General features: G+C 40.2%; 1 protein-coding gene across 4 annotated transcripts in view; it reads right to left on the reverse strand.

Annotated features, from left to right (window-relative positions):
• Positions 1-27,065, reverse strand: part of si:ch211-221n20.8 (uncharacterized protein LOC100034409 homolog) — a 29,925-nt gene extending 2,860 nt beyond the window's left edge. The window contains exons 1-18 of one of the 4 annotated variants that reach the window (XM_057840574.1): positions 26,924-27,065; positions 21,526-21,653; positions 19,916-19,973; positions 19,573-19,824; positions 19,325-19,444; positions 19,072-19,212; positions 15,643-15,768; positions 15,313-15,435; positions 15,092-15,214; positions 12,024-12,146; positions 11,826-11,948; positions 11,503-11,625; positions 11,265-11,390; positions 6,436-6,564; positions 6,266-6,358; positions 3,319-3,414; positions 3,022-3,117; positions 2,836-2,931 (exon numbers count right to left, since the gene is read on the reverse strand). In XM_057840574.1, the coding sequence (XP_057696557.1) occupies positions 2,836-2,931; positions 3,022-3,117; positions 3,319-3,414; positions 6,266-6,358; positions 6,436-6,564; positions 11,265-11,390; positions 11,503-11,625; positions 11,826-11,948; positions 12,024-12,146; positions 15,092-15,214; positions 15,313-15,435; positions 15,643-15,768; positions 19,072-19,212; positions 19,325-19,444; positions 19,573-19,824; positions 19,916-19,973; positions 21,526-21,651 (2,074 nt within the window). In that variant the 5' untranslated portion in view covers positions 21,652-21,653; positions 26,924-27,065. Of the gene's footprint in view, positions 1-2,835; positions 2,932-3,021; positions 3,118-3,318; positions 3,415-6,265; positions 6,359-6,435; positions 6,565-11,264; positions 11,391-11,502; positions 11,626-11,825; positions 11,949-12,023; positions 12,147-15,091; positions 15,215-15,312; positions 15,436-15,642; positions 15,769-19,071; positions 19,213-19,301; positions 19,445-19,572; positions 19,974-21,525; positions 21,654-26,923 lie in introns of those variants that run through there. The other 3 variants (XM_057840573.1, XM_057840575.1, XM_057840576.1) reach the window with 3 other exon arrangements.
• Positions 27,066-27,950: the final 885 nt, after the last annotated feature.

A 27,950-nucleotide genomic window follows, 5' to 3' on the forward strand; every position in this document is an offset into this window, starting at 1 on the left:
TTTCAGTCGATTACTCGATTACTAAAATATTCGATAGCTGCAGCCCTAAATTCTCAATACTTTGTTATGTACCCTTTGTTGGCAATAACGGAGGCCAAACATTTTCTGTAACTCTTCACAAGCTTTTCACACACTGTTGCTGGTATTTTGGCCCATTCCTCCATGCAGATCTCCTAGAGAGCAGTGATGTTTTGGGGCTGTCGTTGGGCAACACGGACTTTCAACTCCCTCCACAGATTTTCTATGGGGTTGAGATCTGGAGATTGGCTAGGCCACTCCAGGACTTTGAAATGCTTCTTACGATGCCACTCCTTTGTTGCCCTGGCTGTGTGTTTGGGATCAATGTCATGCTGAAAGACCCAGCCACGTCTCATCTTCAGTGCCCTTGCTGATGGAAGGAGATTTTCACTCAAAATCTCTCGATACATGGCTACATTCATTCTTTCCTTTACACAGATCAGTCGCCCTGGAAAAACAGCCCCAAAGCATGTTGTTTCCACCCCCATGCTTCACAGTGGGTATGGTGTTCTTCGGATGCAATTCAGTATTCTTTCTCCTCCAAACACGAGAACCTGTGTTTCTACCAAAAAGTTCTATTTAGGTTTCATCTGACTATAACACATTCTCCCAGTCCTCTTCTGGATCATCCAAATGTTTTCTAGCGAACCGCAGACGGGCTTGGATGTGTACTTTCTTCAGCAGGGGGACACGTCTGGCAGTGCAGGATTTGAGTCCCTGGCGGCACATTGTGTTACTGATAGTAACCTTTGTTACTGTGGTCCCAGCTCTCTGTAGGTCATTCACTAGGTCCCCCCGTGTGGTTCTGGGATTTTTGCTCACCATTCTTGTTATCATTTTGACGCCCCGGGGTGAGATCTTGCACGGAGCCCCAGATCGAGGGACATTATCAGTGGTCTTGTATGTCTTCCATTTTCTAATAATTGCTTCCACAGTTGATTTCTTTACACTAAGCATTTTACCTATTGCAGATTCAGTCTTCCCAGTCTGGTGCAGGTCTACAATTTTGTCTCTGGTGTCCTTCGACAGGTCTTTGGTCTTGGCCATAGTGGAGTTTGGAGTGTGACTGACTAAATTTGTGGACAGGTGTCTTTTATACCGATAATGAGTTAAAACAGGTGCCATTAATACAGGTAACGAGTGGTGCCTCGTTAGACCTCGTTAGAAGAAGTTAGACCTCTTTGACAGCCAGAAATCTTGCTTGTTCAAAGGTGACCAAATACTTATTTCCCACTCTAATTTGGAAATAAATTCTTTAAAAATCAAACAATGTGATTTTCTGTTTTTTTTTCCACATTCTGTCTGTCATGGTTGAGGTTTACCCATGTTGACAATTACAGGCCTCTCTAATCTTTTCAAGTAGGAGAACCTGCACAATTGGTGGTTGACTCAATACTTATTTGCCCCACTGTATGTGCGTAATGGACGCTCAGGTTGATGATGTAATTTGCCACTCACTAGGCGAACAATACCAGTGTTCTGCAATTCCTTCTACGTGGCGGGACATCCAAAACATGCACACAACGGTTTAAAGCGGCAGGTACTTACTATTTGTGTTTTTATTGAGTCTTTTCTTACATTTTCATTGCCTCAAAATACTTTTTGCATACTGTATGTTTCCCTCTCATACTTTTAAGCATTGTGTTTTCTTGTGGTAGGTTTAAAACAGATGGTTGACCGCATTAGTCACGTAGCGTATTTAAACCACCCTTAGTTGATATTACTACGTTTAAGTATTTTTTAAGGCATCTTTAGTATGTTCTGTCTGTATGCATCGAAACAAAACAAGCTGAAAGCGCACGGTAGTACTTCGGCTGTCAAATTCGCCTCTTGTAGACGTTTCACCGGTGTAGCAAATTTTGGCAGAACACCAGTTTTGTCACACTCTCATCTCGACTTTCCTGTTCATTTAGCTATTGCTGCTCGTTTTCTGAAATATCAATAGTACTGTCATGCTCATTAATGTTTCTCTTGGGTTCAAATTGAAAGGATTGAACAGATTACAGGTTTAGGTCGCGAGATTCATACTCTGGATGTTCGGAAGAGAAACCATGTGACGTCACCGCCCCTGCGATGTCAACAACATTGGCGACCGACTAGTTAAACTATTTTCACAAATTGTATAAAATGAAAGCATTAAGAGGTGTTTTCATATCAAATTATTTGAACTCATTATAATGCTTATCTTTTAAGAACTACAAGTCTTTCTGTCCGTGGATCCCTTTAACAAAATTGAAAAACCATTACATTTTTCAATTATCAATTCAATTCTCTGTATACTAGTGGAAAAAAAACTTAACTAAAGCCAGTATTTCCAGGAAATGGCGATCCTTAAGGAAGATAGACGTTTTACCAACGTTGGTACCATTTTAACCAATCAAATACGAGTATCCCAGAATACCCGCCCTTCCTTGTGACATCATAAATACCCATTATTACATGCACCTGTTATCGAGTCCATCCGTGTTTATGTGCAATTAAAATGACATCACAAAATGGCTGTGCTCGTAAATGTCTAGTTTTCTTTATTATTAGAACTATGTGAGCCGTGCAACAATATGTCACAATGCATACATCACTTTACTTAAATTCTACCTGATGGCCATAAAATATAAAATTAAAAAATCGGCTCAGAGGATCTATGCTTTTACATTCCTAGAATAAGCCTACCAAATTTCATTTCTATTAGTCAACGAAAAATGGAAGAGTAGCAATTTTAGTTAATGTTCTTTTTGAAGCTCTTCTCTGGGCAGTCGGGAAAAAAATCCTAAAAAACTAACATCAAGAGGAAGCGGGCGGGTGTTAGCAAAATCTCACCTATCTGGCAACGAGCTCCTTGCCATCCCCTAACACATGTGCACTTATTGACGTCCACACAACGGCCACCATTTTGACAGGCAGGCGTGCACAAGGCTGTAAAAAAAATACAAGCACAAAGTCTTTTATAAAGTGGAAAGCTGCCTGCTGTGACTGACCATGCTCGGCGGTTCTTGGGTTACTCACGCAAAAGGCACTGGGAACCTGTGTAGTCTGAAGGACATTGGCAGGTATCGGGACCCACACAGCGACCGCCATTAGCGCATGGTAGCTCACACATGGCTAACAGGCAGAGTCAGAAACAAGGGCAAAATGTTTAAAAGTATAATTTGCTGAAAATTATTAAATCTGTCTTTAGGAAAGTTGGATTTATGATAATAAAAGTGACACCTCCAGGAATCTGTGTATTGCACCCAAGGATGAACCAGATTCCACCAAGCCTACTTTTCGTTTAGTAGTGAATAAAAAGCAAATCAGGCCTACCTGTGTGGCAGCCTTCTCCACTCCAGCCAGGAGGACATAAACATTTGTTCCAGCGCATACATGTACCCCCATGCGCACACGGTGGGGAGCACATGGCTGAAATACACAGGGGAAACACTATAAACTAGTGATTCTCAGTGTGGTATAAATACCACTAGCAGGTTATGGAGGTGCTCTGTAGTGGTGCGTGTGGCTTCAACTATCCTGCCAAATCTTGTTTTATTTTTTATTAACTCTATTTCCAATAATTAGAATGATATACAGCAGGGGTCCCCATCTGCCGGGCCGCGGACCGGTACCGGTCCGTGGCGCATTTGCTACCGGGCCGCACAGAAATAATAATTTAATAACGATGGCATTCTGGCTGAATTAAACCTGCGCCCCTGCTTAACAAACCAATATCTCTGTCTACTCTAGATATAATACTACGGGATCGATTAAAATGTCGTCATAGAAATCCATTGATTGGACCGCTAGTAGTACATCTTGTTTGTGTATATAATATAGCTATGTGCGCTTGTCCTCGATAATAACGTATTGCTAGGCCACGGGCGCAGCACATTTGTTCTCGGAAATAATTAGCCCCCACACGAGCGAAGATGACTGAAAAACAGACGTCTTTGGAGATATTTTTACGGCGAAAAGGGTACCTAACGAGCCTACAACCTCGAAGACCCACGAACTGCGAAGGAGTGGATTCGTGACCCGTTTGTGAATAAACCGAGTGATTCGAGCATGTCTGTGCAACAGGAAAATCAACTTGTAGAGATCGCAAATGACAGCGACCTTATTAAGCGTACATTTGAGACAACAACTCTACCGAGGTTCTGGATTAAAGTCATTCTGGAATATCCTGACATCGCTACAAGAGTATTGAAAACCTTGCTACAATGTCCAACATCGTATCTTTGTGAAGCGGGCTTCTGTTTAACGACAAGGCGAAGTTGTTAATGGTGAGAGCGGTGTGCAGTTGTGTGCAGCTTACATGGCAGGATGTATTTGAGGAGAACTTTTCTACAAGTCCATGATCAAACGTAAGTTAATACTCCTTTCAAGAAAGTTTGTAGTGTTTACTTTGGAATCGCTGCATTTGCGCATTTTGCGGCCATGTTTAACGTTACGCGCATGCGCAGAACCGCATCGTTGCAATTTTTGATGGGTTGCAAAATTTGTCAGAACACCGGTCCGTGAAAAAAAGACCCAAATAACACCGGTCCGTGGTGCAAAAAAGGTTGGGGACCCCTGATATACAGTATTCAAGTATAGCTTTTATTTAGTTAACCTCCAGAGTGTATTTGAGTAGTACAGTGCATAGTTTTAGGGAGTATTTCATTTAGTACATCTAGAACAATTTAGATTTAAATTTTGCTACATTTGAAAGTATACAGGTAAGAATTAGGGTGTATAACTGTAAGATAAGCTTGTTTTTGGGTGCCAAATATATTGCTCTCCCACAGCTATTATACGTGCACTCCCAAGCTATTATGAAGAATACAGTTTTAGCCGATGGTCATGTGCTTACCGGTGATTGATCACAACCTGCTGATAAGTAGATACACACACATATGTTGATTCATCACACAACGTCTCAGTACTTTTCCACCAAGCTACAGTATTTTGAGTGCAAAATGTGGGTTCAAAACAAAGATATCTTGCCTGCTCAGGTAATTCAATCAGGAAGGTTTAATCAGGAAGTGTGACTGTTCAATCACTGACTAGAATAAGGAATTTGCCCGACCGAACCTGCCACGTTGGACAACAGTGTTGTAACTGTATTCTGCTCATCAATAGTCCTCAATAAAAGGCGCAACCCCAGGGAGGGGGCTGAGAGAGAATCACTGACTTGCGAGTAAAGCGTACAGCACTGTCAGTCCTCTCCCTGGTGGCCACCAGTGAAAACTTATCTCCGTTCCTGGTCCGATCCTTCTCCCGTCCTTCTCTGGGTCTTTAATTAATTACAAAAGTGAGTTTAGACCTAACAATAACAATATATTTAACAATACTTTGAATTTCATTCAAACTAGAATAATTAGGTATTTTATGTATTTGAATAAATGTAACAATACTTAGATCACATTGAGGAAAAGCGGCATGGAAAAATGAAATGAATGAATTAATGAATGTACATGAACACTTGGGCCTACAATGTGATAGCTTTCAAGATGGCAACCAGTGAGTAATATTTAAATATCTTGAAAGTTTTAACCAAAATTAAGTTTGAGTTTGTATAGGCAGAATTCTCGAATTTTTTTCTGTACTACATCTCAATCATTAATTCCCCATCATTTAAGTAAATAAAATCAATTATAATTAGAGGTATCCACAATCGGGCCCAATCATGTCATTTTCAGAGGAATTGGCTGAATGATCAGGTTTTTAAGATGTAGTTCTTTATTGTTTTAATTTTTAATTTCTAAGTACTACAATGCAACAAAAAGATGTACAGGGTTAGGATATTGTCAAAATAAACCCCCAGAAATATGTTTTGTACTACCCAACATCAAAACACATCTGGAAGGCGCGGAAGCGAAAGTAAACACGGCCAGTTAGCGAGTTTTATGCTAGTTTCGGGGGAAGCTAACAGTAAGATAGCATCATGCAAGAGTGATAAAATGATAGAGTAATAAGACAAATAAAGTTGCAGAACAGCACTACCTGGCCTTTCCAAAGGAAAGACCCAGGTAATAAAGTCAACAATATGTATGTTTTTCTCCTCAATATATTGACGAGGTATCAGCTCAATACTTAAGATCGGCAGATCCTCAATATAAGGTGACTTGGATTCGAACTCGGGTGCACAAATATGTGATCAGGACAACCCTAATTATTGTACTACTCTACTATTATCATCTGTGATTTTTAAAATCTACAAACCATTTGAGCACTTAAGTTTGCCCACTCTTGTACAAGTATATACCCATTACAGTATGTTAGTATGGAATGGAACCTGAGCAGCCAAGGCCAGGGTAGCCCGGAGGACAATCGCAGCTGTTTGGCGCCATACAAATTCCGTAGTTCCGACAAGGGGGGTCACACACAGCTGGAAAGATGAGAAACCGCAAGCCTCAACACAAAAACTGCACTGTACTGAATATGCAGATGCGTGGATTGACTCACGCCGACATTTGGTGAGGTCATCAGTTTGCACTTGATATCCTTCCCTGCATGTACAGTTGAAGGTGCCAGGGTGATTCTCGCACAACTGCTCACAGCCCCCATTGGTAAAATCTCCGCACTCGTCCACATCTCATGACAGAAAACAAATGTATTATGAATGTAAATAAAGTGTTGATTTGGCGCCATCTTGTGGCATTTGGAGGTAATCGTCGTATACCGTATGTCAAACTATAAATTGCCCTTTTTTTCCGAAGTTTAGCTGAGCCTTTTACAGTGGTACCTCTACTTACGAACATCTCTACATAAGGACTTTTCAGGTTAAGACACGCCTCAACGGGAAAATATTAATCAATTTTGAACTTTTCTGGTTACAACAATGTAATATAGTATATTGCACCATACTAAAAGTATGAAAGTACAATGTTACCTCTACAAACAATGGCTTCGACACACGATCTTTTCGACATCTGACGTAAAATTTGACTCGCCAGTTGTTTCTATATCCGACGACATGCTCGAAATACGACGACATTACAGCGCTGTAGACGGGTGCACGTCAGATTTTCTTGTGAGAGAGATCAACACAAGTTCCAAGAAGTTGGTGCAGGTGATGAAGAGAGAAAGGTGACGCTTACCGGAGGGTCCTCCCAGCGATTAAACCCCGAGGCGCAATTAAGGTGAGGGCCGACTCTCAGCAGAGGAGACAGCCTAAAGCTGCTGGGGAAGAAGCCATTTGGCTTCTAACCGCTGGAAAGCCAGCCCGAAAGCCACCGAGGAAGAAGCCTCAGTCCGCCCCGATCGGCGGCCGCGCCGGGGGCAGGGGGGTCCAGTCCCCGAGAACTGAGATCCGCGGCGCTTTCTCGCGATTTATTTCAGAACTTGTGCAACACAACACACCTACTGTCCGGTCCAGTTGACAGCAGCAACAAAACATTCAAAGAGGAAGTGAAAAAGAACCACACGGTGCGTTCAGGTACAGAAAAAAACGTCCGCCGCATTAGAACCTGATTAGCTACATTATTACAGAAGTTATTATTACCTTTATTTTATCATTCCAGTGTTTATTAATCATTTATGTGTTTTGCTATGTGTAATTGCCATTTGTAATAGTACCAGCAGTATTTATTAAGGATTTAGTGTAGTTTTTTGGGCTGTGGAACAAATTAATGGAATTATAATGTATTCTAATGGGAAAATCCTGCTCAACATACGACCATTTCGACTTACAAACAAGGTCCTGGAACGAATTAACTTTGTATATACGTAGAGGTACCACTGTATATGCATGTGCATGTGTGTTTGTGTCTGTCTGTCTCGGTGTGAGTGTGTGTCTGTCCTTTGGTCTTGTTTTCCTGTCGAGATTGCTGCTACTAGATTATAGTAAATAAAAGCATGCCATGTTGTCCATGTTGTTTTGTGTTTTATTACAATAACATTTTGGCAAAATGCATAGGTCTGCATTTGAAAATTGAATCTCTTTGTACATTGTTCATTGGCCCATTAATGTGTTTGACCTGACGTCTTTTGTAAAGATTATGTGCTCATAAACCAAAGGGATATTTTTGTATTTGTTTAGACAAGGTGATTGCCACCTTGCACATTGTTATTGTTGATTGACAGTTTTTCACTAATCATTAATTTTAGTAAGTAAGACCAGAGAGAAATGTGACAGCCTGAGCCTGGCTGCCTACCTACTTCACCCTGATTTACTTGATTGATTGACTGGTTGGTTGGCTGGCAGACTGACTTGCTGCCAGACTATTTGATTTACTGACTGAATGACTGACTACCTTTTCTCATGTTTGATTTTGTTTCAAATGGTATATCTTCTTTCAATATCGCTTTAATTAAGAACAGAGCTGGAGTCTGTTGTATAGATAAAATGCTCTTAATCCCGAGAGATTGTTCTGTGTGTATTAACTAGAGATGTCCCGTTCCGATATTTGGATCGGATCGGACGCCGATATGGGCAAAAAAATGCGCATCGGTATCGGATCGGAACACGGGAAAAATTCCGATCCAGACTTCCGATCCAGTTTTTTTTTTTTTTAAGTCCGGTCTGGGTTTTCCAGCGCACTGATTTACATAGTCCATTCCAGTTTTTGCTTCGGTTTCCCTAAAATCTGGTCAGCATTTTACGGCACACCTTCATCACACTACATTTACATTACCGTCTCCCAATTTACCGAGAGACTTTATCGGTAAAAATGTCAGCTGTGTGGGATCATTTCACATTAAAGGACGACAAAGACGAAGAGGCAGAGAGCAACATATGCCACAATTAAGTAGGGCTGCAGCTATCGATTATTCTAGTAGTCGAGTAATCGATGAACTAGTTTGTCGAATAATCGAGTAATCGGATAAGGAACATGAAAAATTAAAATACCTGAGCTGAGCCTCAAACGTTATAAAAAAAATAATTAAATGAGGATCTATGTTTAACAAAAGAACAATTGGCTAACTTACATAGCAAAAGTCCGCTTGCTTAAATGCTATAAAAGGCTAATTTTTTTTATTTTTTATTTAACAATGCTCTTAACAAATGGTTCAGGCACATAGTCCCACAAAAAACAGCTAAATATACTCATAAACAAAATTATGACTGCATTAAAATAAAACATTAGCTCAAACAAAAACTTAGCTTATGTTGGTCTTAACATGGAGCAGCTGGATTCACCCATGTGAAATAAGGCAGAATAGAGGGCAGTGTGTCCAATTAAATCAATAAAACTGAATGCAAACACTTTCAAAATAAACCATTACAACGCCACAATGATCAAACGAATACTCGAATCAGCAAAATTTAATTCGAATCTTTTTTTCTAATCGAATACTCGAGTTAATCGATTAATCGTTGCAGCACTACAATTAAGTCAAGTGTAGTGGTAAAGCTGTAAGAAGTTTTAATACAACCAACCTAATCAAGCATTTAGCGAAATACCACCACAAACAATATGAGGAGTATGTTAAGAAAACCGAAGACAAAAAGAAAGGTCCTACGCAACTAACACTGGCAGAAACTTTTGCTATGCGTGACAAACTGGCACTCGACAGTCCCAAAGCCCAAGGAATAACAAGAGTCATTGCCGAAGAATTCATTCTCATTCTGGATGACGAGCCATTATCTCACGTGATTAAAGACGCACCATCCAACACGCGATTCGGCCGTAGAAGATTCGAGAACGATTTACAAACATCCAAATTCCGATTATTGAAATATGTCAAGTAAAGCGGAACTAATACACAGTGCGGTCTTCGGGACGCAATGAGAAACTGACCGCATTGCGTCCCGAAAGTAAACATAACTTGTCTTAGACCCGGGTAATGCCAATGCTCAACTCACGGCTTTAGCTCAACTCATGCCGCTGGATAAAAAACAAAACGCGGCTCAGTTCATCGCAGTAAAAATAACCGCAGTGATAAAAAACACAAGAATACCTGACTGCTGCTGAAAGCCGCTACAAACTACGTCAACGTCGTTTTACTGGAGATAATAGATATCATATGTATATAGAACCAGATGCTACACGACAGACTCGACTGCGTTAGCAACATTGAAGTATTGAAAACCAGGTGCATTAGTAAACAGCCGCCATCTTAAAGCAGAAGACTTCCCTAGTAGGCCGTTGTGAACCTTCCAAGCAACCCTAATAAACTTTTTATCTAAAATACTCCTAAATCAGCAAAATCTTGACTTGAGTCTATCTTCAAAACAGTTTTAAAACTTTCACATGTCGAAAGTAGACAGAAGGGAAATTATGGAATAACGGGAGCAATTTTAACAACTTTAACAGTTGATTCGTAAAATTAAATGAATTGAATGTAGTTTAAAGCTGCTGATACAGAATGGGGACTTCAGTATTTTATTTACGGTTTTAAAATGTTAACTTGATACTGAAATAGTCGTTTATTTAAACCTGAGAGGCTTTTTATACAATTTTTGTAACTAATGCACGAAACATTAAAAGCATCTAGTAGCTTGGGGGATTTGTGGGATTTTCCACTGAGGTTGTTGGTGTGTTTTGCGTTTTTAAGACAGTTTACAATATTATTTGCACGTTTTACTGACTGACTATGCCATTTCTGTTTGTTATTTATAATGTTTTGTGTTTGTCACTGAATAAACAGGTCAGTTTCTTGATACCAACCGTTGTGTGTTATTCAAACTCACCTAATTCAGCTGGCTAGTTGTTATCAAGAGTACTAAAACCTTTTTCAACATGAGTCTGACAACTAAGTAAGGAGGCTAAATAACTTTAAATTTTAAAACATGCTCAGATAGGTCGGTATCGGCCAGTATCGGTATCGGAGTGGAAGTGCAAAACAATATCGGTATCGGATCGGAAGTGCAAAAACCTGGATCGGGACATCCCTTGTATTAACAAAGTTAAATTCACTGGCACTTTCGGTTCTAATAAAGAAAACATAAGTTCCAATAGAAGACATTCCGAATACTCTATTTGTCATTATTTTTATTTTGCCAAGAAATCGTAATCGATATCGGAAAATCAGGTTTGAGAGAAAATAATCGGGATTTTCTTGTTAGGCAAAATCGAACAGCCCTATTATAGAGTGGTACTATGTGCTACCCACGGCGCTGATGGCCGACGGAGTTTCATTTGACTCTGTGTGAGCACCAAGGAAGGAATGTACTGGCATCTGTGATAAACAGCGGTCTCAAATGTAATGCCTTTGAGCCTCTGGAACTAAGCACACTCCATCCCCCCACAGCCCATCAAGGATACATATGAAAACCCCTAGAGAAAAAAAATCCTACAGCCTAAACAAGGCTGTCGGGAGCATACTGTAAATGTAGCTAGAGGTCTTACCCAGGCAGCTTCTCTGGTCCTCACCCAGCTTCCAGCCAGAGCGGCAGCTACACTGAATGTGCCCCTCAGCCCTTGTGATGCATTTGTGGTTGCAACCACCATTTCTCAGTTTACAAGATGTAACATCTGTATAATTGGGAAAAACAACAACTTTGGAAAGAGAAATCATTCTACTTTGTTTCAATTTGAATTTTTAAAATACAAGATCGTGACAAATACATAATTTTCAGTAACATACTGCTGCAGGTGAGGTTGTCGGTGTTGAGCAGCAATGGGGGCGGGCAGTGGCAGCTGTGTCCTCCCTCAGAATTCGAGCATGTGTGCGAGCAACCACCGTTCTGAAGTTTACATTCATCTATGTCTAACAGAGAGATATTCAGGGTAAAAACTAATTTCGAACAAAGTTTTCACTCTGATGTCATTGAACCACAAAATGTGCTCTCGGAGCATCCGCTTGTAGAGACAGTGAGTGATTTAGCGATGCTCATCCATGTTTAAATACTTGAAAATGAGTGGGTAAAATATAGTGAAAAGCAAATGACTGTAAGCGGGTAATCTGACCCACGCAGGTGTGGCCGTCAATATGAAGCTGGTAGCCAGGCCTGCACACGCACTGGAAGGATCCCAGATTGTTGATGCAAAAATGCGCACAGCTTCCATTCTGGGACAAACACTCGTTCACATCTCGAGGTTTAAAAACATTTCATTAGTTCCTATTCGTTACACTGTTCGGTAACTAACTTGAAAACATGGGTTCACCTGTGCATCCGTGTCCATCTTGCTTCAATTGATAGCCAGAGGCACACTGGCAGCTGTAGCCTCCTGGTTCGTTTGTACAATTGTGCTCACAGTGTCCATTGCTCACAGCGCACTCGTCAATGTCTGTAAAAGAAAGAAATTTGTAAAACCTCAAGAGCTGTGGCTGGTGAATAATGGTGTGTGTAAAAAGAACGTGTTTGACAGTCTGTTTCATGTCCAACATCATAAATATTTCATAAATTTATGATTAAACACTTCTGCAAGGAATCATTTTATTTTAATGCGAGATGTGGACTTCTAAGACAAAAGATCTACGGATTTGGACATCAAACGGTTTAAAACAGTGGTAACAAAATGGCGACCCGCGGTCCAAAAAAAGTCTCACCATCCTTCATACTAGAGCTGGGAATCTTTGGGCACCTAACGATTCAATTATGATTACGATTCAGAAGCTCCGATTTGATTATAAAACGATTATTGATGCACCCCCCCTCCTTTTTTTTCCCCATTTATTTATTTATTTATTTTAATGTTTTGTACATTAGTTCCAAAATTATTCAAAAATCCTCTAAGGCTAAACGAAACTACAATTTCAGTATCAAGTTAAAATATAACAGTAAACAAATATACAAAAATAACAGTAGATAAAAAAACTCAGTCCCCATTCTGTATCAGCTGCTTTAAACTACGTTCAATTAATTTAATGTTGTGAATCAACTGTTACAGTTGTTAAAATTGCTCCCGTTATTCCATAATTTCCCTTCTGTCTACTTATGTCAAAGTTTTAAAACTATTTCATCATTTAAAGATAGATTCAAGACAAGATTCAGCCAATACAGGAGTATTTTAGATAAAAAGTTAATTAGGTCCGCTACAACAGAGCCTTCAAGAGAGGTCTACTGCTTTAAGATGGCGGATGTTTACTTACGCCGGAAAGTCTGTTATTTCGCATCTCTGTTCAATAATACATATTCTAACAGTGACGTCGTCTGTCATTTTGCATCTAGTTCTACATATATATGATATCTACTGTAGCCGTATGTTTGTAGCAACTAGCAACTGGGCGTTGTTTGTAGCGGCTGTCAGCCGCAGTCAGGTATGATTGTTTTTTTATCTAGCGGCATGAGTTGAACATGATATTTACTCTCGGTCCGTTCCTCATTGCGTCCCAAAGACCGCGCTGACTGTGTTTTACTTCCGCTTTACCTGGTATAATTCAATAATCGGAATTTGGATATTTGTAAATCGTTCTCGAATCTTCCACGGCCGAATCGCGAATAATCTAAGAATCGGAAATTTTGCACGCCTCTACTTCATACATAGAAAATCTCATTTTGAAAGCTTGTATAATATCATAACACGACATGTTCCGATTACCGGTTCCAAGGTATGCCGTGGTTTGAAAACGTCACAGTTTTAAAACCGCAAAAACTTTCCGTCATACTGTCCCTAAGGTAATAGCCATTTTTTATAGTTGTATTGAGTTCATTTTGCCAACACTTATAGATTATTCTAAATTTTCTTTTATTCCAGACAATAGTAGGTGATTTAATTACCAGAGGTCCACGCCTTAAGTAACTATATCAGCTACTATTGTCTGGGATAAAAGAACATTTTGACTAAGCTATTTTTTATGTCCCAAAAATGCAGAGAGAAATCCCTCGCTTGCAGCTGTAAGGTTCAACCTCCCCCACCGGTTTAGAGGACGAGGGCCAACCGACTTGTACAACATGTTTGCTGTGGCTGCAGAGAAGGCAATGCCTCCAATATGATTTCACATTCATGCACAATTAAAAGTTAGTAAGCACTGACATGAACATTTCCCACCAGCTACGAGAGTTAACTCCACCGTGTTTAGTGTGTCTAGCAGTGGTAAAAAGTGGTGTGTTTTTTTTCTCTGGCAACTGTCTGTGTTGAGAAAGAGTGTGTGTATAATGTAAACATTGTTATAATGTTGAGCTGTGGCTGTGGGTTTAGGTTCACCTAAAGGACTGCATTTATTTTAATTTTATTTCAAATATTTCAGTTATTTTGTATTTATTTTAACTTAACATTATACTTATGTTCCAATTTGCCAATATGTTTTGAAAAATATAAATCCTGTTCAATGGAAAAAAATTAATTTTTAAAAATTTTACCCCAGATATCTCAAAGTAACACATTTTTTAGCTCTAATTGCAATACCGTGATACCGTAAAGCCATGATATTTTTGGTTAAGGTTATCATACTGTCAGAATCTCATACTGGCACATGCCTTATCATAACATTGTCATAACATGAAAACACTGAAAAATATCTCATAATTCAATGTGGATACCTGTGGCTTATAGTGAAGTGCGGTTTGAATATGAACAAAATCAGTTTTCTTGTAAAATTTGGTGGGTGCGGTTTATAGTCAGGTGTACCTAATAGTCTGAAAAATACAGTACTTTAAAGTCCCTGCTCCATTGACATTAATGTTATGAGGTTTGAATGTACAAGTAATGACATACTGTACATCCTCATTGGCTCACAGTCTCAGGTATGCCTTATAAGGCTTAAGAAATTTACTGCTTTATCAATGGGGTTGGGACCATCGTTTGTCCTGTACTGAATAAGGTATGTCATGACTTTTAGCCTGTAATGTAGATGTACTGTGTATTATATGGAAAAAAAGCTGAACTATGATTCTGTAAGTCAGAAAATTCAATGTTTAATTGTAGACATGTAAACATGTATGTAAACGTATCAGATAATTGTAGCGCAAGGGTACTCAACTCCGGTCCTCAAGAGCCCCTATCAAGCTTGTTTTCCATGTCTCCCTCCTCCAACACACCTGACTCAATAATAAGAATTGTTATCAGGCTCCTGCAGCACTTGCTGATGAGCTGATCATTTGATTCAGGTGTGTTAAAGGAAGGTGACATGGAAAACAAGCTGGATAGAGGCCTTCGAGGACTGGATACCCTTGTTGTAGCGCCAGCAGAATGTTTGTTTGTGATAATCTTTTAATTACCAGCAAAATTCCGTAACAATTGTGTAAAGAACTTGTCGGAGAGTGAAATTGGGTCAGCACACCACCACTCACCAAAACAAGAATACCCATCTCCATTGAAACCCTGGTAGCACTGGCAGAAGTAGGAGCCAATGATGTTGCCACAGCGAGCGTTGACATCACAGCCGTGAGCGGCCAAAGCGCACTCATTCATATCTTAAAATAAAGACAAAGAGATGCGGTCCATATCTCATCACACACTGTCAACAGGAAGTTGTGTTCCTAACAAAGAAAAATAAGGAATAATTCCCTACCTTCGCAGTGTGTGCCGTTTCCCCGGTAACCTGCTGGGCACACACACTTGTAGCTGCCGAATGTGTTCTCACACACCCCCCGTCCATCGCACAGCGCTGGACTGTCCGAGCATTCGTCTAGATCTGTGATGGGGGTTTTTAATAGGAATTTTATTTTTCTTTAACTAACTGCTACAACACATACTCTGTGAATACTATACATAAACCACGGTTGGCAGTGAATGACTTTAAAAGGCATCCGTTCAGTATTCGAATGAGGAGGATGTTGCCAAATTGTACTTATATTTTATAAGGGCATTTTTTTAAAATGAAAAAGAGTCCCAAACTTACCCACACATGAAGTAGCTTCTGTTCTGAAGCCAGGCCTGCATTGGCAAAAAAAGCTCCCCGCTGTGTTCACACAGACTTTTCCCAGCTGAAAGCGACACAACTCCTCAGTAGTGCACTCATCCACATCTACACGAGAAGAAATAACAGATATGAGTAAGGAATTGCCAGAAACATCTAAGTGAGGAGGTGTGTTTGACCCCATTGTAGGGGTGCACCATATCCATTTTTTGAAACCGATACAGATATCGATAACTTCCTGCTCCTCAAAGCAGATACCGATATCGAGTTTTTGAACACCTAGAGGTTTAAAAAAATAATAATAATGGTGGATTCAACATACATTTGCCTTTGACTTCACCAGAATTTTCATAATGACATGAACATTATTATAATGAACAAAACAAACACAAGAACAGTCTTGACTTCAAATAAAGTGCCAATATTTTTTTTCAAATAAATATAATTTGAGTCAATCACAATAATTATCGTGCACCAGCACCCCATTGTTAAATAATCATTTCAGAAGCTGTGATTGGTTAATCCTTATAAAGTGGTACCTTGACATACAATCGCTTCGACATCCAAATTTGACTCGCCATTTGTCGAGACAAATGACGAGTCAAATTTTACGTCGAAATACGACAATTTATGATGGCGTCGCAATTTCATTGTTTTCCGGCAAGACGGACACACCGCGGATTTTCTTATGAGATAAATCAACATGGGTCCCCAGAAGGTTACTGCAGTTGGTGAAAAAATGAAAAAGGTCATGCTTACCATTGAAATTAAGAAGGAAATGACAAAAATAAGAGCGTGGTGTGCACGTCAGTGAACTGGCTCGACAATACAGCCGGAAAAAGTCTACGATCTCAAGGACGACTCTCAGGCAACAATTTTGGGGAAAAAAGAATAGTTGTTTTAGGTGTGACCGCTGTTTTTAGCAGTTTTTTGGGTGCGGAATCCAAACTATCTTAGTTTTTCCCAGTCATGTCAGCATTTGTCCTCCACAGTTTACCTACTAATATGTTCCTACTTGCAAACAAGTAGTCATAACCTTTGTAAAAACATAAGAGTGTTAAATAAACATTGCAGTTACGCATGTTTATTTCAAAATTAATTTTACAGCATGTCAATATTCGAATGTTTTTTATATAAAAAAAAGTATTTATGTCAAAGACAATGTCCCCTCCCCCCTTTTTTAATGTGAACATAGTCCGTATTTTTCGGACTATAGGTCGCACCTTCGCAGCTTTGCAATGCAACCAAAGGCTCTCCAAGCGATTGGATTAATGGAAAGTTTGGGCCTATGATTGGTTCTCGTCAGCGAAGCCCCCAGAAGGATTTGCTGACTGTCCAAGTGTCACTTTTTTAGAGGACCAATTTCTGAAGTCCTCAGTTTACGTACTAAGTTAATCACATGATAATAATAATAATAATAATAATAATTAAATAAAATCTCCCGATCCCCCCCCCCCAAAAAAAGATTTTCTCCTCGGATCTACACAATTCACATAGGTCACCCTTTTTTAATTCAAAACGGCGAATTTCGCCGAAAGGTGAGACATTTTCATGCCTGTGAATGCAGCCCCTCAAGAGATGCGATGGAAGTGATTGTGATTGGCTGAGGATTAGAGTCATGTGCCGTGGTAAGCCAATCAGAGCCGGTGATTTCACAAGCAAACCGGAACAGCGCGTGCGGCAAACATACACACGCAAAACAGATGCACAGGGTCGGGATGGCAGAGCATTCAGAAGAAAAATTGTCCTTTAAGAGGTGGAGATATAGACACTATTTTAAGTTTGTCGAAATTAAAGGAAAGAACCTGCATGTAATGTGTAATTTATGTCCCGGGGCAAAGCTTTTGTCGACATCTGTGGTAAGCAATTCAAATCTGCTGCGGCAACTAACAAGTTAACTACCTGTATGTTCTTCTCTATTCCACTGACTCGAATACTGCTCAGAAAATTTCAAATTCTTTGACATACAACAAGTTCTTTTTAAAGTAACGGAAATAGTCACTTTCACTGGTAACTAGTTACTTTTACTATAGAGTAATTCATTTACTAACTCAGTTACATTTTGGAAGAAGTAGTGAGTAATGTAAATAATTACTTTTTTAAAGTAACGTGCCCAACACTGGTTACGGGGCAATTGCCAAGCAGTTTGGTGATATAAGATCCACCGTTGGAGCAATTATCAGAAAATGGAAGATGCTAAACATGACTGTCAATCTCCTAGGACTGGGGCTCCATGCAAAATCCACCTCCTAGGCTCTCGATGATCCTAAGAATGGTCAGGAATCAGCCAAGATTTACACAGAAGGAGCTGGTCAATGACCTGAAAGGAACTGGGACCATTATTTCCAAGGTTACTGTTTGTAATACACTATGACGTCGTGGTTTAAAATCATGCATGGCACGGAAGGTTGCTCTGCTTAAACCAGCACATCTCCAGGCCCGTTTTAAGTTTGCTAGTGACCATTTGCATGATCCAGAGGAGTCATCATGGCATGGGAAAAAGTCATATGGGCATATAAGATCAAAATTTTTAATTCCACTCATTTTGTTGGAGGAAGAAGAATGATCCATCCCAAGAACACCATCCCTACTGTGAAGCTTGGGGGTGGTAGCATCATGCTTTGGGGGTGTTTTCCTGCATATGGGATTAGAGAGACTGTACTGTATTAAGGAACGGATGACCAGGGCAATGTATTGTGAGATTTTGGGGAATAACCTCCTTCCCTCAGTTAGAGCATTGAGAATGGGTCGTGACTGGGACTTCCAACACGACAATGGCCCGAAGCAGACAGCCAGAATAAGCAAGGAGTGGCTTCATAAAATGCATATCAAGGTTCTGGAGGGGCCCAGCCAGTCTCCAGCCTTAAACCCAATCGGAAATCTTTGGAGGAAGCTCAAACTCTGTGTTTCCTAGTGACCTCCCAGAAACCTGATTGATCTAGAGAAGATATGTGTGGAGCAGTAGTGCAAAATCCCTGCTGCAGTCTGTGCAAACCTGGTGAAAAGTTACAGGAAGCATTTGACCTCTGTAATTGTAATCAAAGGCTACTGTACCAAATATTAACCTTGAATCTCTCAGGTGCTAAAATACTATTTTTAAGCAGAATCACATAATGTGATTTATGGAATTGTTTTTTTAGATTGTCTCTCACAGTGGACAAGCATCTACCATGAATATTTCAAATCCCCTCAGCATTTTTAAGTGGCAGAACTTACAAAATCGCAGGGTGTTCAAATGCTTATTTTCCTCACCATATATTAGGAACTTCTCTTCACTTTAAGTGGAAATTCTCAGAAAACGTCATGATACCAAGAATCTATGCACTGAGAATGTTTGGGAATAAGGTCCCTGTTTTTTTTTTTTTTTTTTGCTAGATTCATTCTCAAAAAGTTACACATTTACAGACTCACCATCACAGTTATCTCCATTAGGACTCAAGACATATCCCATCGGGCAGAAGCAGCTGAAGGACCCCTGTGTGTTGGCACACTCTACATTGCCACTACAAGCTCGCAGGCCCGTGATGGCGGCCAGAGCGCACTCGTCGACATCTGCGAAACCAGCAAAGTACTATTTAGATGAGAGGCACGGTCCCCAACACTACACAGCTAATGATTCCTCATCATGCTCAAACACACACAAACATCATCTCTGCGGACGGACCCTGGCACCCTCCTGCGCCCGCCAGGTAACCACGGTGACATTGGCATGAATACGAGCCGGGTGTGTTGGTGCAGTTAGCGTGAGGACCGCACGGTGCTTCTTCTCGACATTCGTCGACATCTTCAGATGGGAGAAATGAAAATATATCCGGTCATCATGCACTCAAAAAGCAAAACACAAACGTACTAACATTGGAGACATTTTATACACAAAAAAATAGAACACTTTTGGTCAAATTGATACATCACCTTTACATCCTGCTCTCCCCACAAGACTAAAGCCAAGCGGGCAGGTGCAATTGTCTCCGATCTTCAGCATGTTAGACGGGCAACCACAAGCCGAGCTCCCCTCCAGCATTACCAGGTTACCAGGACACTGAGGCGCAAGACTTGACAGCTGGGGGGCAACGGAGGTGGGTGCTTGGCTCGTAGCAGTATTGGACGTTAGGCTTACAGTTGCAGTAGAAACTTGACTGAGAGTGGTAGGGGTGACAAAAGTGGCTAAAGTAAAAGAATGGATGAATGAACAGTAAATTATGGACGTTATGACTCAAAATGGGGAAAATCAATTAATTTTTATTTTAAATACCACCCATAGTAGGTGTGTGCCTTGTGTTGGGTCCACTGAGATTTCCGATGAGATTCTCAATCTATAAGAGAGGAAAAGGTGAATTGAAGACGTTAAATATGAGGTCTGAAACTTAAGGTCCAGGGGCTAATTAAGGCCCGTGGGACAGTATAGGTAGTCCCCGGTTTACGAACGACTTCCTGCGCTGGCAATGTACCGTATTTTTCGGACTATAAGTCGCACCTGAGCATAAGTCGCACCAGCCATAAAATGCCCAACGAAGAGGAAAAAAACATATATAAGACGCACTGGAGTATAAGTCGCATTTTTGGGGGAAACTTACTTGATAAAATCCAACACATAGAGTAGATATGTTGTCTTGAAAGGCAATTTAAAATAAAAATACAATCGAGAACAACATGCTAAATAGTGTACAGTATGATAATTTTACGTGATGCATGAACAACGAAATGCGAACGTGGCCAGTATGTTAACGTAACATAGCTACTAAGGGTTATTCAGATTACTATAGCATAAAGAACATGCTAACAAGTTTACCAAACCATCAGTTTCACTCCAAAACTCCAAAATAACATGTGAAATGATATAATGATGTGTTAATAATTTCACACATAAGTCACTCCTGGGTGTAAGTCGCTCCCCGGGCAAACTATGAAAAAAAACTGAGACTTATAGTCCAAAAAATACGGTAACCCAAATTTCCGCATAAGTCGAAATTAACCCTTTAAATACCCCAAAACACCCTCTAATTAAAAAAAAAAAAAAACTCTAAAAACATGTTTTATGTGTTATTGTACTGTCCTCGCAAAGACTTTGGAGCTAAGTCCTAGCTAGACAGTGAGCTAAGCTCCGAAATGACAATGTAGGACGTCTGTGTGGTTTGCTGACTTCATTCAGCTGCTCATGAAATAAACACTTGCAGAATAAAACTAAAATAAAATGAAGTTAAATCAATCTCATCTTCAATAACAGCAATTCAAATTTGTGTTTACAAGTAGCTCCTAAGACAGCAATAACAAACAATTAGCCGTTATCAGTTAGTATCCGCACATCATCAAAAACAATCACAGAAACTCGCCCCAAGTATTCGACCACAAATGAAAAATGTGAACAATAAACAACAGTACAAAAGGGGTTATATACAGCTGTCGCCTCTGGATGCTTTACAAGCAACAAATGTGCGCGCAGGCTGTCACCCGGCTGCTCTGTGTGTGCGTGTGTGGGGTGGGCGGGCGCATCTCTACACGCACTCGCTTCCAAGCAGCTGTACTCTTCCTGCGCCAAAATAAAAGCAAAACAAAAGTCAACATTAAAAAAAAAAAAAAAAAACGACGAGACGCAGGCATCGTAAAGTTGAAATCGCCTAAGTCGAAATTGCCTAAGTCGGGTCCGTCGTAACCCGGGCACTACCTGTATTTTGTGGTACCCTACTTGACATTTAAGTTAAGTGTTTGTTCAGCCCAAAGGTCATTCCTTAGGCTTTTTTGTGACCTGACTGGCAACAAGTACAAAGTACATGTTCTCACCTATTGTACGCAAAGGGTGACTTCGACTGACATCTGACCCTGAACAGGTTAAGCAGTTATCCCTCTGCTATCAAGTAAATCCCTTACCTGGTCCTTGACGAGGTCTGCCTCTGTGCTTTGTAGCACTTCATTTTCTTCTCCTTCTGGGCTGGTCAGCTGTTGAGCAGCTGTGGTGACAAGCAGCAGGACTGACAGGAGGATGAACTGAGGCATGCCTTTGATTCAGAGGTAATGAAAAGCCAAAATAGATAAAGACACATGTAGAGTTAGCTCACAAGAACTGGCACCAATCAAGTGAACGCATCAACATTTGTCAGCTTACATGAACATCCATCCATCCATCCATCCATCCCCCATCCATCTTTGTATTCATTTTATACTCACTGGTGTGTAAACTGGAGATGCAACAATATGCATTGAATACAGGTAGTCCCCGGGTTACGTCGTACCCGACTACCATGATTTCGACTTTATGACACGTGTCTCGTCCGCTGTTTTTTCTCCAATCGTTTTTTTTTTTTTTAAGTCGCGTTACAGTGTCTCGTCCGCCACCTTTCAGTATTGATGGTAAGTACAGTATATTATTTGTCATTTAATTTAGTTATTTATTAGATATAATTCATCTAAATGGTTGATCTCTACAGTAATTGCTATGCATATGTGGTATTTCATTAAACAACAGTATATGTGCGTTCCGCTTTCCTTTGTTGCACTTGGACTTGTTCAAGAAGGGAGAGAGACGGTAAACGGTGAGGGCTCGGCAATGCCCCAACACCCCCCCCACCCCCCCGTTAGCTCGCTATTAGCCCGCGAGCATATTGAGCAGTGATCGTTTTCCTTGGTGAATTGCCGAATATTCTGACCTTATTTCCCTCTGCATTATTGTTGCCTGGTACACCAGACTCATCGCTGTTCCAGCTATTGAGTCTGGCCACCATTCACGCGGATACAATTTCCAGGGCGGAGCAAGCCACAGCAAACAGACAGCGGAGTGGACCAATCAGCGACGGGCAGACGTGACGTTAGTAAAATGACGAGGGCAGGACGAGGGACTTGCGCGCGGAAGTAAACATACGAAGAGAGCGGAGTTTATTCAATATGGCTAGCGCGAGACAGACTGTTGTCAATGACTCGTGTCGATGTGTTTTTGGTAATTTAAAACTGATTTTACCGTGGATTGGAACATATTCTCGGCTTTCCCATTCACCATCTGTGTTGTTGTGGAGACGACTTTCGACGCGCAAGAGTGACGTTGCTCGTTAAGAACACGTCACGCAAATAAACGAATCTGATTTGTCGACTGATTTTGTACCTGCTCGAGAGGCCGTTAATGGGCTGGTTCCCAGACTATACTCTCAGTGTTTGAAAAATACAGGGAGAACAGTCTGGCAGAGCCAGGCAAGCATTATTGTGCAGCCATTGAGGTATGTTTTCGGTATAGACCCCAATCACGTGACTTCACAACTCCACCCCCCTTACTGGTGCCGCCATATTGTCCGTCAGCTCATCGTGTTAACATATTACCGCTACGTACATTCCTCCTATTACTGCATGTTTTTCTGCTTGTCTAAGGAATCACCGCCTAGTAAACGAACCCAAAAACCTTCCTGACAATCGTTAACATTGATTAATCAAAATGGTGAAGGCATGTGTGGCAGTTGGTTGCAGTAACAGAAGATAAACGGTCATTTTAGTAGTTGCTGCGTGCCCATTGTTAAAAGGGCAAATCTCTAAAGCAGCACAGTTTGTTTATCTCGGTCCATGATGCGTTTGTGTCGATGCCAACAGGATCGTTGACATCATCAGACGGAGACTACGAAGCTCTTCGCCACGGTCGTGCAGCAAGAAGGTGAGCGCAACAACAGGTGTTGTGCCGAAAAATAGCCACCCTGCGCGAAATGTCCCCCCGGCGGGAGCGCCCACACGGAAACGACGTTCTTGTACTGTGAATATGTATTATTTTACTCTGCTTGATCTAATAAATGTCATACCTGTATGATTGTCATGGGGATATGTTCTTGAAAACCTGTAGACTAATACATTTCTGTTCAAAGATGGTTATGTGGCCCCGTCCACAATTTGTTACTAAGATACAGTACTAATATTTTGTGTAATTTAATTATTTAAAACTGATCTTACAGTCGTAAATCCATTACTGTAAGGTGTCCATGAAAACATTTGATGTTATTACGTCAACAAAGCGTTACAAATAAGCGCTCCTGTCAGGGAGGACATTTCACGCGGGGCAGCTATTTTTCGGCACGCACCGGCCTGTTGTCGATCAAGTTTCATTTTACAATCGTGACAACGGTGACGCTCAGCTGACGAAATGTCGGTTTGTATTCGGGCCGGTGCCGATTTTGGGTACCCGACTCATCATCGTGACATAAACTGGAGTATGACTGGAAATTTTGTGGTCTTAGGACGAGCTCTGACGCACGGGATGGGACCGGACGGGAGAAAACATCGGTTTGGGCATCAAATATGGATCTGGGGACTGGATCGAACGAAGCTTTTCCAAATAACGACTTTTCTGCAACTCAACCAATGAGTTGACAGCGTCTGAAATAATTTGCAAATGAATCAACCTTTAGAAACTACGATCAATGACAATACGAACACACAATACGGCAGCACAATACAGCGATTGTGTGACGTTGGTGATTGGGGTCTATATGGACAGTACTTACATAGCGTATTTATCTACATGGTTAACATGCCCAAAGCGCATTACATTAGCACACATTCACCCTTTCACACACCAATGTTGCTGCTGCCATGCAAGGCGCTTCCATTGGGGGCAAATTAGTGCCTTGCCCCAGGGCACTTCAACAGTGGGCAGTCGTAGCCGGGAATCGAACTGCTGACCCTTCGGTCGAAGGACAACTAGCTACCAACTGCGCCACGGCCGCCCGTATTTTTGTATTTAAATATGTATCTATTGATTTACTTTATAGCACTGGTGTCAAACTGACTCCATAAAGGGCCAAGTGGGTGCAGGCAAGGCCGGCCCAGCCTATACGCAGACTACGCACCTGCTTAGAGCCCCTGACCACCAGGGGGCCCCCAATCTGGCAATTGTTTAATTTGCGTTCTATTTTGTTGACTACAGTTTGCTTTATTTGACTTTTGTGAGTTTTGAGACTTGATTACAAGCTTAAAAAAATAAAAGTTCTTCCTTAATTTCTTTCTGTCCTCTTTTAGAAAAAGGTTTGGCGCTATCTACTGTAAGTACTGACAATCATTTGGGGTGAGAAGTTTGAAGTATGCAGTGCAACAAAATCTGATTAATATACAAAATATGGACGTATGGGTTTCACAGTACACTGTGATGAAATGGTGGGCCAAAAATATGGGCCACTTTGCATTATTTTGCTTTGCCTCCAAATGGCCTGGGCTGGCCCTGGGTGCAGGTTTTCTTTCCAACCAATGAGGAGGACACCTTTTGACCAATCTGATCTCTTACATGGATAATCAGTTAAACTTTGTCAGGTGCTGCTTGTTTCAACAGAAAATTCATTGGTTAAACTGCTTGCGCGGTATCGGTTGGAACAAAATCCAGCACTCACTTGGCCCTTTGTGGAACATCGTTTTAGGTGACAAATTGATAAATGTAAGTTGTAAGAAGAATTATGGTGTGATCGGTGTTACCAGAGGGAAGCAATATCTTTTTTTCCCCATTTTATCAATATGATGTATAATGCATGTTTTTAGACAGTTAGGATAGTGGTATTTAGGGAAGGGCGTAGGGTTGGTCTCAACAATGGTAAGGAAGATATAAGAGTATAACCTGCATGCACACTTTTTGCTTGGGACGGGACATTCATAATGATCAATGCAAAATAAATCTGTATTGATGTATACTAACTTTCATGTGTATTGGTTCAGCCTACACTGTTCAATTCAAACCTTTGTTTTCAAAAACTACTAAAGAAACATATTTAAAACTTCCAGAAAAAATGTCCCGATTTTAAGAGCAAATGTAAATTGCATTATTTGAACATGACTTAAATTATATTAACATACAAAATAAATACAAGCTTGTTAATCATCTCTTAACAATCCAGGAATTGAAAAAAAAAAAAATAAATCAACATTTGTCTTAAGACCACTCAACATTGCCTAAATAAAGAAATTAAAAATAAATGAAAAACTTCTTTGTCAAGGAATGACTAAAAAAATAAATAAATAAATAAATAAAAATGGATCAGTCCTTCAGGTAAAACACTACTGCTTTTGTCCACATGCACAGCCAAACTGAACAAAAAAAAAAAGAAAGAAAGAAAGCGCCTGTGGGCTGCTTTAAGACCACATATATAAAATAAAAAGTAAAATTGGGGAGAAGAGGGTAGACCTCGGTTCACTACATCTCACAGTTAATTTAACGTTAACAGTAGAAAACATACCCTTCTCTCTAAGAAGCTTCCTACTCGAGTTTTACAGGTTAGCAAGTTCAAACAGTTTAATGTTATGCTAACTCTGATGCAGGTCAGACTTTCAGTAGCAAAATTAGTGGTGTGTTCCCTACTTCTACAGCAATGATGTCTTTTTACATTTTTTACACTGGCTGCTACTGGGTGGAAAATAAACTTCTAATAACCCTGATATCTAATGTGTGTGTGTGTGTGTGTTTGTTGGGGGCGTCAAGTCATCAGCCAATCAAATAAGTGTTTAGGAGGGAAAAAAATGGACTGGCACATTCAGTAAGTGAAAAGAGGTACATGTAAGTTTGAATATAATGAAAATAATTCACTTAATAATGGTGGGGTGAATTACAACAATTAAAACATATGAGAAGACAATCTAAATGACATAAAGTCATTATATAACGCAAATAAGGTTGCTCAAAAGTTGGTGGGGACAATTTGAGCATCCTGAAAAGTTGGTAGTGTTTTGTCCCTACTGTCCTTATGCAAACCTACGCCCTTGTATTTAGGGGTATTTTAAGGGTTAATTTCGATTTACGCGGAAATACGGGTTACGTCGCCAGCGGAACTCGTTCGTTACCCGGGGACTACCTGTACTGTGGGAACAGTGCTAACCACTCGCCTTCTGTACAGCACTTAAGTTAAAACCTACCCATAAATCCAATGAGTTACTGTGTATTATAGGGTAAAAATAGAATATGAACAGAAAAATTCTCAAGGACGACGTCAAAAGGCGATATCTACGTGCTGGGAAAAAAAGGGTTCATTCATAGTGAGCATGTCCAGACAGGCAGAACAACACAGACGTCTATCTCCCTGTTATTAGTTTACATTAAACCCGTTTCCTCAAAAACACGAGGGCCAGCTACAGCAAAAGAATGCATTAAAATAGTGTCATATAAAAAATATTAGACCGAGAAATTTTCGTCGATTAAAACACCCAAGTGCTTGTCCGGAGGACCCACACGAAGAATTAAAAAAAAAAAAAATTCTTCACTATTTCCCCCCAACTTCGCGACTTTAAAGCGAGTGAATGTGATAAAAAGTCATTAACTCACCGGTTACGTGCGTTTAAACGAGCATGCGTGATAGTTACGAGTTGTCAAAAACCTTGTGTGGACGCGCGACTTTAGTTTTTAAAAATTCCAGTTCCCACTCCTCGACTTCTCCAACTGCTGGGTGGGAGGCACTTCGTGGACCCGCAACGAACCCTGACTCGGGGGGAGGAGGTTGAATGAGGAAGGGGTGGTGGAGTGGAAATAGTAGGTCTGGTAGCATGTCGTAGTAAATCAGAAACCTGTGTCGGCAGGTCAAACATAAGCGGATTTTAAGGGGGGGGGCATCCTCCCGGTGTCAGAAAAGTATCATTGCATGTAATTGACTTTCCTAAATACTAGTATATAAAAGTTGTAAAGCAAGAAAACAAAAATGAATAAAATGAACAAAAAAATATTTTTTTATAATGGGTCAAAATCTTTTTTTGAACAGATCATGTGACTAGCACCTTAGATGGTCATTTGATTTGCATATAATTTTCAACAACAACAACAAAAAATTAGGGGAGGGCAATTTTATTTTTCATATTATTTTTTTTTCTTTGAAAAATTTTTTTTTTTTTTTTTTTGATTGAAGCAACTTATTTGGGGATTGAATGATTTAGAAACAAATGTCCTACCCATAATATGGCCCAAACACAAAAAGGATTTCTTCGATCAAACTTTTTCAATGAAAAATTAAGTGTTGAAATGCAAATTTTTCAATCTCAAATATTTTTTTGCGTTGAAAAACATTTTCTATGATTGATTTTTTCTTTTTTGATTGAAGTGATTTTTTTTTTTTGGAAAATATATATATTTTTTTGAAGCAACTTATTGTTTTGACTGAATAATAAAGACAAAAACAACAGAGCCAAATTGTGGCCTAAACACTAGGGTTGTTCCGATCATGTTTTTTTGCTCCCGATCCGATCCCGATCGTTTTAGTTTGAGTATCTGCCAATCCCGATATTTCCCGATCCGATTGCTTTTTTTGCTCCCGATTCAATTCCAATCATTCCCGATAATTTTTCCCGATCATATACATTTT

Source organism: Corythoichthys intestinalis, chromosome 7, assembly GCF_030265065.1.
Source record: "Corythoichthys intestinalis isolate RoL2023-P3 chromosome 7, ASM3026506v1, whole genome shotgun sequence".
Classification (NCBI taxonomy): Eukaryota; Metazoa; Chordata; class Actinopteri; order Syngnathiformes; family Syngnathidae; genus Corythoichthys; species Corythoichthys intestinalis.